The 14434-nt window shown below is 33.4% G+C and overlaps 1 protein-coding gene across 1 annotated transcript in view; it reads right to left on the reverse strand.

The window, feature by feature from the left end:
- Nucleotides 1–769: 769 nt before the first annotated feature.
- LOC141325164 (collagen alpha-6(VI) chain) overlaps nt 770–14434 on the reverse strand; it is a 36019-nt gene continuing 22354 nt past the window's right edge. Inside the window, exons 26-41 of the mRNA XM_073833667.1 lie at nt 13122–13184; nt 12969–13019; nt 12730–12765; nt 12132–12194; nt 11909–11971; nt 10731–10766; nt 10586–10622; nt 10405–10416; nt 9812–10308; nt 8608–8683; nt 5985–6626; nt 4112–4202; nt 3472–3650; nt 3100–3270; nt 1770–1808; nt 770–1407 (exon numbers count right to left, since the gene is read on the reverse strand). Of these exons, the coding sequence (XP_073689768.1) occupies nt 1223–1407; nt 1770–1808; nt 3100–3270; nt 3472–3650; nt 4112–4202; nt 5985–6626; nt 8608–8683; nt 9812–10308; nt 10405–10416; nt 10586–10622; nt 10731–10766; nt 11909–11971; nt 12132–12194; nt 12730–12765; nt 12969–13019; nt 13122–13184 (2241 nt within the window). The 3' untranslated portion in view covers nt 770–1222. The remainder of the gene's footprint in view (nt 1408–1769; nt 1809–3099; nt 3271–3471; nt 3651–4111; nt 4203–5984; nt 6627–8607; nt 8684–9811; nt 10309–10404; nt 10417–10585; nt 10623–10730; nt 10767–11908; nt 11972–12131; nt 12195–12729; nt 12766–12968; nt 13020–13121; nt 13185–14434) is intronic.

Here is a 14434-nt window from a genome sequence, read left to right on the forward strand (position 1 = left end):
TGTTTCTTTTATAGCACTTTATCTATTTGTGTCAATAGAATTAAATTACAATACATATTTTTAAAGGCTGTTTTCTCAAAATGAGTTTTTTCTCCTACACTGAGCCATAAATCTCCATTTCAGTAGCACTTACACACACCAAACTTTACATTTTTATTCCTGTCTATATCCTGAAGGTTTTTACAGAGGAATTTGTTAATATATAATTTGCTTGATTGTATACAACATTTAATCCCCCCCAATATATATATATATATATATATATATATATATATATATATATATATATATATATATATTGTTTGCTGCCTGTTCTAAGTATTTTCTGAATTATGGACTGACAAAATGAGATACCCAAAATTCCCTCTGTAAAAACATTTGACTCTAATATGTCCAAAAATGAATTTTGAAATTGACTACATCCAGTGTTAAGATTTTTGTACTTGAAATGTATGCAAATTAGAGCATATTTCATGAAATAATACCTAATTTGCATATTAAAACATTTTAGAAAACTTGTAATACAAAAAATGTTTGCAATTACCAATGTAATCAATCAACTGGGTAAGTATGGCAATAACTATTAGTTAATTTTTTGCCCTATTCACCTGCAGTGTCTTGCCTTAAGTCTTAAGATTTAAAAAAGACCGGTATCCCCTAAAAATGTTAACGGTTTGTACTGTTTTTTTGGTTTAATATTCAGGGGTTTTCCAGAAACACTTATTAGGGAAAAAAAAGAGATTTGTTGAAAAGAAATGTGTACAACACATTCTTATTTTCATAGTGTTTTTATTCCCCTTAACAGTCGTCTTGATGACAATGTGCATTAAAAAAAAAAAACATGGCCAATTTACTCAAGGAATTTTGTGAAGCACCAAATAGAAATTGCAATCTGTGCGTTTAAGCTGTGCAACAACATTGTCTGAGTGAACAGAGTGAGTTTAGGGTGGATCTACTTGCTTAATCAAGCAATGGTTGAAATGAATGAAACTGAATTATTTTGCAGTTCTTTCTTGTGCATCATTATAAACTTCACCAAATTCTGCTCTTGTAATCAAATCTTTCTCTCAAATGTAGCTAAATATACAAATACATTTAGCTATAACTGCTTCAAAGGCTGCCATTTGACAATCGTGATAAGAATATGGTGATGAATCCAGAAGCTGCCAAAAGTACAATAAATGGATTCTGAATTCTATGTAAATTCATTAGATATCACAGTTCAGATGTTTGCAGATACTTTTTTGGCCCGGAGACAGCGAAGCTCACAGTCCTCCTGAGTGTCAAACCTGTTGCCGTTTCCGTCACAGCCTCCGTACCAGAACTGGATGCACTGGCGGGCGTTGAAGTACCATTTCACTGAAAAGTTTGAGCAAGGTCCTGGGTCAGATTTGAGCTGGCAAATGTCTACGAGCAGGACAAAAATAGAAATAAAGTTGTAAGATACACACAATGATAAACAGGCTGAGAAGTTTGAAAAAGTCACATTTTTATTACTTGGATTTCACTATGCATTTTGAATTCAGCAATAACTTTATAGTTGATTTGCAAGATTGTTTTAGTAAATCATGGATGCATGCATCTTCATTTGGAAAAAAAAAAAGGTACAAATAAATTTAATAATAATAATAATAATAACTCCTAATGCAATTATTTTCTTTAAATCTAATGTTAAATCAAAATATTTTATGGTTTAGGTTAGGTTATAGGAATTGTAATTAGCTTTATATAAAAATAATAGTCTATGGCAACAGTAAATGTGTCTTTACCTTTGATACTGGAATCATCCTTTGAAAGATTTTCAGCTTCTGTGGAGGAAGTTTGAAAATTATTTAATGCAATTATTATAAATGATTAAATTCCTATACACTACCAGTCAAAAGTTTTTGGACAGTGAGATTTTTAAATGTAATGTTTTTTAAAGAAGTCTTTTCTGCTCACTAAGCCTGAATTTATTTGATCCAAAGCACAGCAAAAACAGTAACATTTTGAAATAGTTTTACTATTTGAAATAGTGTTTTTTATTTGAATACATTTTAAAATGTAATTTATTCCAGTGGTTTCAAAACTGAATTTTTAGCATCATTACTCCAGTCACACAATCCTTCAGAAATCATTCTAATATTCTGATTTGCTGCTCAAAAAACGTTTATTAATATTATAATTATGTTGAAAACAACTGAGTAAAATTTTTTCAGGTTTCTCTGATGAATAGAAAGTTCAGAAGAACAGCACTTATCTAAAATTGAAATCTTTTGTAACATTATAAATGTCCTTATCATCACTTTTGATCAATTTAAAGCATACTGAAAATAAAAGTATTAATTACGTTTTAAAATATATTATAGAAAGCAATATAAATGGAAGGCATTTAATTTAAATAGTAAAAATATTTCACAATGTTACTGGTTTTGCTGTATTTTTTATCAAAATAAATTAAGACTGCCCTAAAACTTTTGACTGGTAGTGTATGTAAAAGAGGAATTCATGCATTAAAACTTTAATATATTAATGCACTTCATATTAAAATAATAATAATTATTTATTATCTGGGCATTTTGGCCCAGAGATATTTTAAATTTTCATACGCAACACCTATTGACTTTGCTCACATATGACATAACAATTTCCCCCCAAAATATAGATAATTTCTATACCTTTTAATGATTTTTCCCACCTTGTTATGCTTGTGGTGTTCCCAGTTCCCCCCCAATATTGGATTCAATCTTTCTATCAACTAAAATGTTTATATAATTAACACATATTTTGTATTTCTTTTTTAAACAAATCATAGGCCTCTCTGATCTGAGATTTTGCACCTCAGTGAGTGAATATTGCCAAGAAAAATGTTTTTTGCTAATTGAAAGGAAACAAGTTGTCAAAATGACTAAATCCAAGATTTGGTGATAATATGGCATAATGAGTGTTTTAAAAACATTTTTAAGCATTATTGACTGGGACCAAAGTAAAGGTAAAGGTTAGGTAAAGGATTTTCAGCAATGCACAAGGGTTAAATAAAAAAAGTAAATAATTAAACTGTACATCAATAAAAATATGGATTATAGCCTAAAAATCAATAAGCAAGTTTGTTAAATTTACCTGTAGACACACATTCCCTAACGCACTCGTCCTCCGTCAAAAATTGGTTTTCATTTCCGCCACAACCACCGTACCAGAAGTGGATGCATTTCTTAGTCTGCTGGCTGTAGTACCATCTGGACAGATACGATCCACACACACGGCCAACATCTTTCTCAAGGAAGCAACGTGCTGTTGGAAGCAAACAGTACACTCCAGTATTTCCCTGCGGCACTGAATACTGAAACAGCATAAAAACAGCTTGTGCATTTTTAATGTGAGTGAGGATACAGTAACCGCGCCAGAGATATGTGCAACTCCAAAAAAAAAAAAAAAAAAGGTAGAGCACTTAAAACAAGGGTTCATTTGAACAATAAGATCTGGATTCATCACCTTTAGTCTTTGGGGGCTCAGTTTGGACTTCTTTGTGCTCTTCTGTAAATGGTTCAGTGTCATCAAGTTGACTGGGTTCAGTGACTGGTTCTGTGTTTTGCTCATCATAAACATATTCCTCCAAAGGTTCCTCTGTTGTGATGGGCTCTTGGGTGGGTGCTTCAGTGGGCAGAATATCTCTGAAACAGTTATAAGGATTTGTTTCATTAAAAAGCACAGAATGTGTCTTGTACAGCTAATTAGTGTTCAATATTTCAGCATCTGTTTGTGTTTTTATGTGTGATTAAAAAAAATATGGTTTATTGCATAGACAATAATTCTTATGTTTTGATTAATCAAGTAGGAAAAAAAACAGTGAATAGAGATGCAAGCAGCCATTGATGGACCCAAGCACGGCCTACAAGTTTTGCACCGTGCAGAGGTTTAAAAGTCAGTAAGATAACATTTTTAGACTCTAAAACATTTAGATTTTTGAGCGCATACTTTCTGGACTGCACATACTGGATTGTCACACCACACAAAAGCATGCCAAAAAAATGCTTCTATTGCTACAACCAGATGGTTTCGAAAATATACGATACTGACAACACAGCAATATTGTCATTTTAAATCTAACACTGTTTTTGGTAAATCACATTACCTGTCCGGGGTTTGTGGTCCAGATTCACCAGGCCTCGGCAGAAAGTCACGACAGTCACGAGGCTGTATTGTTGCCTGGGGTAAGATTCCTCCTGCAAAACAACAAGAAAATGTTATTACTTAAATGTTAAGTGAAATAAAACATAAAAAATAAACTTAAAGGAGAAGTTGACTTCCACAACAAAAATTTACAGGTAATTTACTCACCCCTCTGTCATCCAAGATGTTCATGTCTTTCTTTCTTCAGTCATAAAGAAATTGTGTTTTTTGAGGAAAACATTTCAGTCCATATATTGGACTTCTATGGTGCCTGCGAATTTGAACTTTCAAAATGCAGTTTAAATGCAGCTTCAAAGGTCCGAACAAAAAGGGTCTTATCTAGTGAAACGATTGGTTATTTTCTTAAAAAAAACAAAAAAACAAAAAACAAAAAAAAAAACCTCTGTATTCTGCTTTAAGACGGTTAGGGTATGTCCAAAAACTCCAATCAAATTTTCTCCTCAAACTTTAAAATCACCCTACATCGCTGTTTTATCTTGTTTTGTAAATGTCTTTGAACCATCACTTTGTAAACACTTGGTCAGTACTTCTGCAGTGATGTAGGACGATTTGAAGTTGGAGGAGAAAATGAGATGGGAGTTTTTCGACATACCCAAATTGTCTTGAACCAGAATACACAGAGTACACGCAGAGACAAGACAAGAATTTGAGGTTAAAAAATAAATATAAATTGCCTTTTCTTTTTAGAAAATAAACAATTGTTTTGCTAGATAAGATCTTTTTTTGGCTAAAAACTATTTCTTTACAACCGAAGAAAGAAAGACATGAACATCTTGGATGACAAGAGGGTGAGTAAATTATCTGTAAATTTTTGTTTTGGAAGTGAACTTCTTTAAGCTAGTTTTTTTAAAATGGACTTATTAAAAAAACTTTTGAAAAATAAAAAAACATCAACAAATTCAACAAAAAGACTTTAAAGAAAATATGCATAACTCAATATGCATGTAGCAGCGAAAAAGTATAACTTATACTCATTCTGATTTATTAAAAAAAAATTGACAATGACCAAAAAAATGAAATGAATTAAATTAAATAAAAAAACAATATGCACAACTCAATATGCACGCAGCAATGACAAAAGCACAAGATAAAAAAAAAGACAAAAAAAAAAAAAAAACAGAACATTACTAAAACTTTACTAAAATTAAATAGAAAAAAAATAATAATAATGATTTCAACATATTAATAAAACTAAAATAATTGAATAAAAATATTTTTTGGGTTATATATGCAAATGACAAAAGAGGATGATTGCATTTGTTAAATTTCAGAGGAAAGCAGATAATATAGACAATTTTGGGGCTATTTGCCACATTAAAAAACAAAATGACTTAAACTTAAAAATTACATTGAAACTAAACATAAAAACTATAATAAAATAATAAATAAGACTGTTGGGTAAATACTACTTGAAGAGTGACAAATTGCTACAGCATGTTGCTTGAGATATTAACAAATATGTAACCCTGAACCACAAAACCAGTCTTAAGTAGCACAGGTATATTTGTAGCAATTGCCAAAAATACGTTGTATGGGTCAAAATTAACATTTTTCTTTTATGCCATCCATAAACATATTTTGTAAAATTCTTAGTGTAAATATATCAAAACTTAATTTTTGACTAGTAATATTGCTAAGAACATCATTTGGACAACTTTACAGGTGATTTTCTTAATATCTTGATCAGATTCCAGATTTTCAAATAGTTGTCTCAGCCAAATGTTGTCCTATTATAAATTATATATCAAAGGATAGCTTATTTATTCAGCTTTCAGATGTATAAATCATATAAATATAAATGATGTAGATCTTACTGTGGAGCATATTCAGGAAGGCGTAAGCAAAGCGTGTGCTATAATCTCTGTCATCCAGGAATACCAGGTGCTGCTCCAGTGGAGAACTAATGAGCTCCTCCATCTGTGTCCAGTCGAATCTCTGCCCCGCCATGAGGATAAACATAACAACATTCTGACACCTACACAGTCTAGACAAATATTCAAGCTGAGTTTTGCTGTGTTCAGAGTCTTCGCCAAAAACAGCCATGACCATTCGTTTGCTTCGTGGTCTTTCTGCTCTAAGTATAACATTAGTAATCAGCCACTCCAAAGCAAACTCAGGATGGGATGTCCCACCCACTTGCTTCACTGTACTAGTAATATGCCTCTTCATGATATTGCGATCTTTAAATTTAGTGAAGCTGAACTCTTCGTTGACGTAAGAGGAGCCGTAAATGGAGCTCTGCTGGTAGACGGACACTCTGGTTTTCCTGTCTGCGCTGCTCGGCTCACTGCTCACACTGATCTGGTCCAACAGAGAGAGCAGAAGCTCCTTTGCGTTTATATACTGTTGAGTGTTCAGGTTATCAGAGCCATCCAGCAGCACAGACAGGTCCAAATCCATCTGTAGAGGTGGAGGCCGCAGAATTACACCACACACTGGGTCTGGGTTACAACGATCTGGGAAGAGAATAAAAATGCTTGGCTTGTAATTAAAGACATTAATGATCCAAAACTTGCCTACAGAAGGACGCATTCTGATGGGAATGGAACCTCAAAAATGACTGATTTGGAACACTTCAGACTGGCAGCACACACACATAGGTTAAAACATGTTTTTTTATTGAGCTTGCTGCAATGCATTATGGGATTGAATAGTCATTGGAAAGTTGGCATGCTGAGAATGCTAATATAATGGCATGATACTCTAATAAGCATAAAAATAAACTCTACACACAAATTTTGGTCAGAGCATGCATTTAGAACATTTCTGTAACTTCATCCACTATTAGACTGATTTGTACTGAGCTTGTTGCAATACATAATGGGACTGACTTCTCATTGGGAAGCTGGCATGCGGACATATTACTCTAACACGCATAATATTAATAACGCACACTAATATTGGTCAAAATATGCACTTTTTGGATTAACAGTAAATAACTCTTTAACTTTGTCCACCATTATGAATTTTTATTGCGCTTGTTGCAATGCATTATGGCATGGGTCACCAAACTTGATCCTGGAGGGCCGGTGTCCTGCAGAGTTTAGCTCCAACTTGCCTCAACACAGCTGCCTGGAAGTTTCAAGTATACCTATCAAGACCTTGATAAGCTGGTTCAGGTGTGTTTGATTAGGGTTGGAGCTAAACTCTGTAGGGACACCGGCCCTCCAGGACCGAGTGTGGTGACCCCTGCATTATGGGATTGACTTCTCACTGAGAGGTTGGCATGCTGATGTTGCCAAAATAATGGCCTGATACTCTAATAAGCATAAAATTAATTCTGCACACAAATATTGGTCAGAATATGCATTTTTAGGGGATTTAGAATCAACTTTTCTGTAACTTCGTCCACCATCATAGATGGATATTTACTGAGTTTGTTGCAATGCATTGTTGGATTGACTTCTCATTGGGAGGTTGGCATGCTGATGTTGGCAAGATAATGGCATGATACTCTTATATAAGCATAAAAATAAATTCTGCACACAAATATTGGTTAGAGCATGCATTTTTAGGGGATTTAGAACATTTCTGTAACTTCATCCACTATTAGACTGATTTGTACTGAGCTTGTTGCAGTGCATTATGGGATTGACTTCTCATTGGGAAGTTGGCATGCTGATGTTGCTAAGATAGTAGTATGATACCCTAATAAGCATAAAAATACATAATGCACACAAAGATTGGTAAAAACATGCATTTTGGGGAGATTTAGAATCAACTTTTCAGTAACTTCATCCACCATCATAGATGGATATTTACTGAGCTTGTTACTGAGCATTGTGGAATTGACTTCTCATTGGGAAGTTGGCTTGCTGACATTGCTAAGATAATGACATAATACTCTAATATGCATACAATTATTAATGCACACAAATATTGGTCAAAATATGCACTTTTTGGATTCACAGTAAACAATTATTTAACTTTGTCCACCATTATAGATGGATTTTTACTGAGCTTGTTGCAATGCATTATGGGATTGACTTCTCATTGGGAAGTTGGCATGCTCATGTTGCTAAGATGATACCCTAATAAGCAAAAACTACACAATGCTTGGTAATGCACACAAAGATGGGTAAAAACATGCATTTTTGGGGGATTTAGAATCAACATTTCTGTAACTTCGTCCACCATCACAGATTCTACTGAGCTTATTGCAATGCATTGTGGGACTGACTTCTCAGTGGGAAGCTGGCTTGCTGACATTGCTAATACTCTAATAATAACATAATATTTTATCAAATTAGGTATTTTTGGAAGTAGCGCAATGCTGCTTACATTTTGGAACAGATTACACTTTGCACTGGAAAGCATGAAGCGTGTCTATGACTACTTAAAATGCTGCCTATATGGGTTTTGGGACAGAGCCCTCACTGCTTCACAGCTTTAAATGTTCGAATGCTTGAATGTTTGAATGTCTGCACTGTAGCTTACCGAAACAAATGATGCACTGTTTAATGCGATTTACTCCTCTGCCATCAACGACAATGTAGCTTCCTGTGTCGTCAACCTGAGACAGACATTTGAGGTAGAAATTACCAATTTGCAAATAGATGTGGAGAACTTTGGGAATGACAACATTACAATTCCATGGAAATCTGAAGGCACAGAAATCTGCAAAAAGTTCTCACAAAATGCTAGATATTGTATATTTGTTTATTAAATATCTGAACTCATTTGATTATGCTTTAGCTATCAAAACGAGTGTAGTGCTCTTTATGTCATCACAGTCACTAATGATCATTCAAATTATTTTCATAATTGAAATTCATTATTTTCATAATTGAAATAAAGAAAATACAAAAAAATGTATAAATAACTAACACTAGCTTCTCTGTTTTTGTTGTATTCTATCTATTTTTCGGCCTCTAACACTAGCTTGCTTTTTCTTTTTTATTCTATTTATTCTATATTTATTACATAATATAAAAAAATCCTTGATACGTGTACTGCGTTAGGCTAAATGAGACTTGCCATAGCACTTGCATGTTATTGTTTTTTTGTTTTTGATTGCTTCCATTGTCCTCTTTTGTAAGTCACTTTGGATAAAAGCGTCTGCTAAATGTCTAAATGTAATGTAATGTAAATTAAATAAAGTGAATGGAATCAAAACCGAACTGACTTGAGCTGAATAACAATATTGTTTTCAGTAGAGCTGCTTATAGCTAAATCAAACTTGTTTCAGAATTGATTAACTGAATTGAATCAACATTGAACTGAGACTATTGACTTTTGTAGAGCTGCTTTAGAGCTGGATCATGCTTGTTTTATAATTGATGCAATTTGCACAATTATTGAGCTAAACTGAATCAACACTGAACTGAATAATGGTGCTATTGCACTCCATAGAGCTGTTTCAGATTAACTTTGCAACACTGATATGGTTACTGAACTGAAATGAACTGAATCCACACTCAAAATCAAATTGAGTTGCATAGTGACACTATTGTCTGTTTTACAGCTGAAATTGTATTTGAAGAACTTTGCAACATTAACACTGTTCTTTTCCCGTTTATTACTGTGGAGAATATTAATAATCTGTGTGTCCTGCACATGTGGCAGAATTGACAATAAAGCTGACTTTGACTTTGAAATATAAATGAAGGTGGATATTTAAATCCAATGTTTTCCCATTTACCTGCATTGCTCGGTTTACTTCATCAGCAGGATTTAAGGCGATCACACCGAGGCCAATGTTTGCAGCCTTGAACTCTAACATGGCTGTTGCAAGGTTCGATTCATCCCTCGATAGACCGTTTGTGAAGAACACAGCTACTTTCCTCATAAGCATGCCCTTTCGGGCACGTTTGAAGATGTTCCGGGCCACGAAGCTCATGGCTTGTCCGATGTCTCTGGTTTTTGCGGTTCTCTCTAGAGCGAATGTTCTTAAAGTTTCCAGAAGGGCCTTCTTCTTAAGGTGGTCTGCAAAACGGATCAGGTTTTTGGACTCGCTGCTGTAAGAGATCACAGACACTCGTGCTCCCCACGGACAATTTGTTTCGGCAATGGAAATGTCTTCTAGTAGAGATAAAGCAGCAGAACGCATCTGCTCAAACGCTTGAGTCGTCACACCCGCAGACATGTCTAATGCTATCACCAGGTCTGTGGGGTAAACTGGACACCGGGTACCATTACCTGAAAGCATTTTAGAAAAAAAATTATTTACTATTCACAAACTGTTACTGATACATGAGGCATTGAAATGTTAAATATACGTAAAGCAAAGCATACCAGAGCAGCAAGCTGTGGAGACAAAATTAAAGATAAAATTTAGATGCATTTCAAATGATTTCAAGGTTTAAAATAAGCACATACAGCGGATTGTGAAAAGAAGAATAATATAACTTTAATTAAAAATCACTAGCATTCATTATGCTTGCCATTCTTTGGATATTGGACCCTTTAAACTTACGACAGTTGTTGCGTATGTATTCGACCAGGTCACATTCCTTGATGTTTAGAAGCAGAAAAGAAGACAGAAGGAAAACAATTAAACTTTTGGAACCGATAAGTAATTTAATACTACTTAAAGATAATTTGTGTTAATATGAACTTACAGGCATCCGACTGATTCCAGGAGGTCCCTTTTCACCCTAAAAAAGAAAAAAGAAAAATTAAAACAGATAAATAAATATGAACAGAAACATCTAAGTACATCGTTTTTAAATTAGCTTAACTCTATGGGCCTCTTCATTGTTTCTGGAAAATCAATGTAATATATTTTTGTTCAATATATATATATTTTTATTATTATTTAAAATTGCAAGGGGATTTTATGATACCATGCAATATTTATAAAATATTTATGAGCTTTTAAATAATTTTCCATTGAGATTACCGTAATTAAACTTATTAGCCCTTTCATTTTTGGTACCTTTGCGGTCAAAAGTGACCAAAGCCTTGAAATGTAATGTAATTGAACAAAAAAACAATGTAAAATATATATTTTTGATTATTATTTAAAATTTTAAGAGGATTTTGATCATACTTTGTGACGTATATAAAATTGTAAAGGTACCAAGGGTTATTTTTTATTTATTTTTCAACTTAATAAAAAATTAAAAAGGTAATTGCGACATTTTTTCTCACAATTGCATCATATAAACTTGCAATACTGCCTTTTTTTTCTCAGAACTGTGAGATATAAACACACAATTGCGAGAAATGAAGTCAGAATTGTGATATAAACAAGCAATCCTGACATTTTTCTCACAGTTGCGAGTTTGTATCTCAAAATTCTGCCTTTTTTTTTCCTCAGAATTGCGAGATATTAACTCACAATTGCAAGTTATAAAGTCCAGTTTTAAGGAGAAAAAAAAGACTGATATGTTCACAGAATTGCGAGTTTATATCTCAAAACTCTTGATATGACGGTTTTATATCACGCAATTGCATCCCTATTTTATCAAAATTGCGAGTTTATATCTCACAATTCTGAGAAAAAATGTTAGAACTGTGAGATAAGTTGCAAAACCTTTTATACATTTTTTATTTAGTGGCAGAAACAGGCTTCCATAGAATTATGTCCATGATTTTGTTTTGTTTTGTTGTTGTGTGTTCACACAGCTAATGCAACAAAAGTCATCAAGTGTCATCCCATTCCAATGAAGCAAAAAATTGCAAAAACTTAAAACAAGTTCTGACTGAAGAGGCCAAGAGGGTTAAATTGACAAAGTTTTTGTGATGCATATAAATATTTATTTAATATGTAAGAAAGTGTTTGCTAATGACTGACCCTGTGTCCGTCCATCCCATTCTCTCCTGGAGTACCTGGAAAACCCGGACGACCAGCGTTTCCCTGATCACATCAACACATAATACAGCATAACTTCATAACAAGTATCCTGCAAACATCTAGAACCTTCTCTATAACGTTAAGTAAACTAATACAATTTAAAAACACAATGTTAGACATTAACTAAATAAATAAGTAAAAAGTAAATCAGATGATAGTGTACCGGTCTTCCTCGATAACCTTTATGCCCTTTAAGTCCACTGGATCCTTTGGTACCATCTTCACCCTATTATTATAATCAATGATATTAATACTGTTACATAATGTTAAATTCATTAAAAAGTATTATTATTATTAACATTTACATGATTACAAGCAGAAAATGTGACCCTGGACCACAAAACCAGTCTTAAGTAGCATGGGTTTATTCGTAGCAGTAGACAAAAATACATTGTATGGGTCAAAATTATCGATTTTTCTTTTATGCCAAAACTCATTAGGCTTAAAGATCATGTTTCATGATATTTTGTAAACTTCCTACCATAAATACATTAAAGCTTAATTTTTGATTAGTAATATGCATTGCTAAGAACTTCATTTGGCCAACTTTAAAGGCAGTTTCCTCAATATTTATTTTATTATCTCATTCCCCTCAGATTCCATATTTTCAAATAGTGGTATCTTGGCCAAATATTGTCCTATTCTAACAAACCATACATGCATTTAAAGCTTATTTATCATGCTTTATTATATATCTCAATTTCAAAAAATGACTGGTTTTGTGGTCCAGGGTCACAAATGTTCAACTAGCTTTAACACACCTGCAAACCAGGGAGGCCAAAGTATCCAAGGTTTCCCTGAAAGCAATTTTATTGTTAGCTGAATATCTACAAACGTAAACAAAAGTACACATACATTTTCATGCTTCACACTAGTTTGATGTGCAGTAAGTCATAGCATGTTTCAAATGAAAACATATATTGGAAAATTTTGAACACTCTTAGTTAAGTTCAATTTCCCAGCATTTTTCAATAAATTCATGTACGTATAGCACAGGTACCTTGTGTCCTTTGGGCCCAGCAGGTCCATATCCATCTCTTCCATCTTGACCCTGTTTGTACAAAGTCATGCATTAGACTGGAAAGTCACACAAAACTATTTCATTTTATTTAGATGGGCATTTTTAAATCAACATTTTAAGGCAACAACTGACCAAGGGCCCTCTGAATCCCTCTGTTCCCAGTGCTCCCTTGGGCCCTGGGTCACCTGGTGGACCCTAAACACAAGCAGGGACAGAGTGAAAAATCTTCAGCACTATTACATTATATTCTAGAGACCAGTGTTGAGGAAAGTTACTTTTAAAAGTAATGCATTACAATATTGAGTTGCTCGCTAAAAAAGTAACTAATTACGTTACTTGGTTACTGTCTATGGAAAGTAATATGTTACGTTACTTTTGCGTAACTTATCGTAAATCTGGGTAGGACTTGCTTGTTTGTTTTTAATATAAAAAGTTCTATTTTTGACAAATGTAAAAGCCTTTTTACACCAAAAGCCTCAGGCTTAGAGAAAAGTAAATTCACGTATGTATAGGAGACCGCAGAAGAAAAAAAGTCAACTCGTCAGCAATAAAAAAAAAAAAAAAAGGAAAACAAATGTTAGATTATCTTGAGTAATTTGTGCTTATTATTATGGATGAATTGGATCATCGAAGGTCGGCAGCAAAGACATTGGTTTATAAAATGGGATTAAATACATAAAGGATATTTGTATTATTTAACAAATTTAATTATTGCAGGTTTGCGTTGAATTTTACTGTTTTTATTCATTTTGAGGAATACTGTATCTGTTTTTTTAATGAGTGAGATGAATTAATGCATGTTCATATTTATTCTATAACTAAAGTAACATCTTACTCACAATTTCGCTCAACATGGAGACAGGAAAGCTTTTAATTAATAAATGAGGGGGAAAGTAACTGGCGTTACTTATTTGAAAAAGTAACTCAGATTCTTGTCAATTAAAAAGTAATGCGTTACTTTACTAGTTACTTGGAAAAAGTAATTTGCGTTACTTGTAATGTGTTACCCCCAACACTGCTAGAGACCAGTATTAAAGGAATAGTTCATCCAAAAACAAAAATCCAAGATTTTGATTTTTTTCTTCATCTGAACAGATTTGGAGAAATTTAGCATTAAATCACTTGCTCACCAATGGACCATCTGCAGTCAATGGGTGCCGTCACAAACAGCCCAATAATCTACAAGTAATCCACTTCAGTCCATCAATTAACATCTTGTAAATTGAAAAGCTGCATGTTTGTAAGAAACAAATCCATCATGTTTTTTAACTTTAAAATGTTCCTTCTGTTGCTAAAATATAAGTCCTCTATTCATATAATGTTTATCGTCTTTTGTGAATCAGAAGAGAAATATGCACAGATCCATTTACAAGCGGAAACAGTCCAAACTGTTCTAAATATGACTTGTGGATTATTGTGAAGTTTTTATCAGCTGTTTGAACTCT

This window comes from Garra rufa, chromosome 2 (assembly GCF_049309525.1).
Source record: "Garra rufa chromosome 2, GarRuf1.0, whole genome shotgun sequence".
In the NCBI taxonomy this organism is placed as follows: Eukaryota; Metazoa; Chordata; class Actinopteri; order Cypriniformes; family Cyprinidae; genus Garra; species Garra rufa.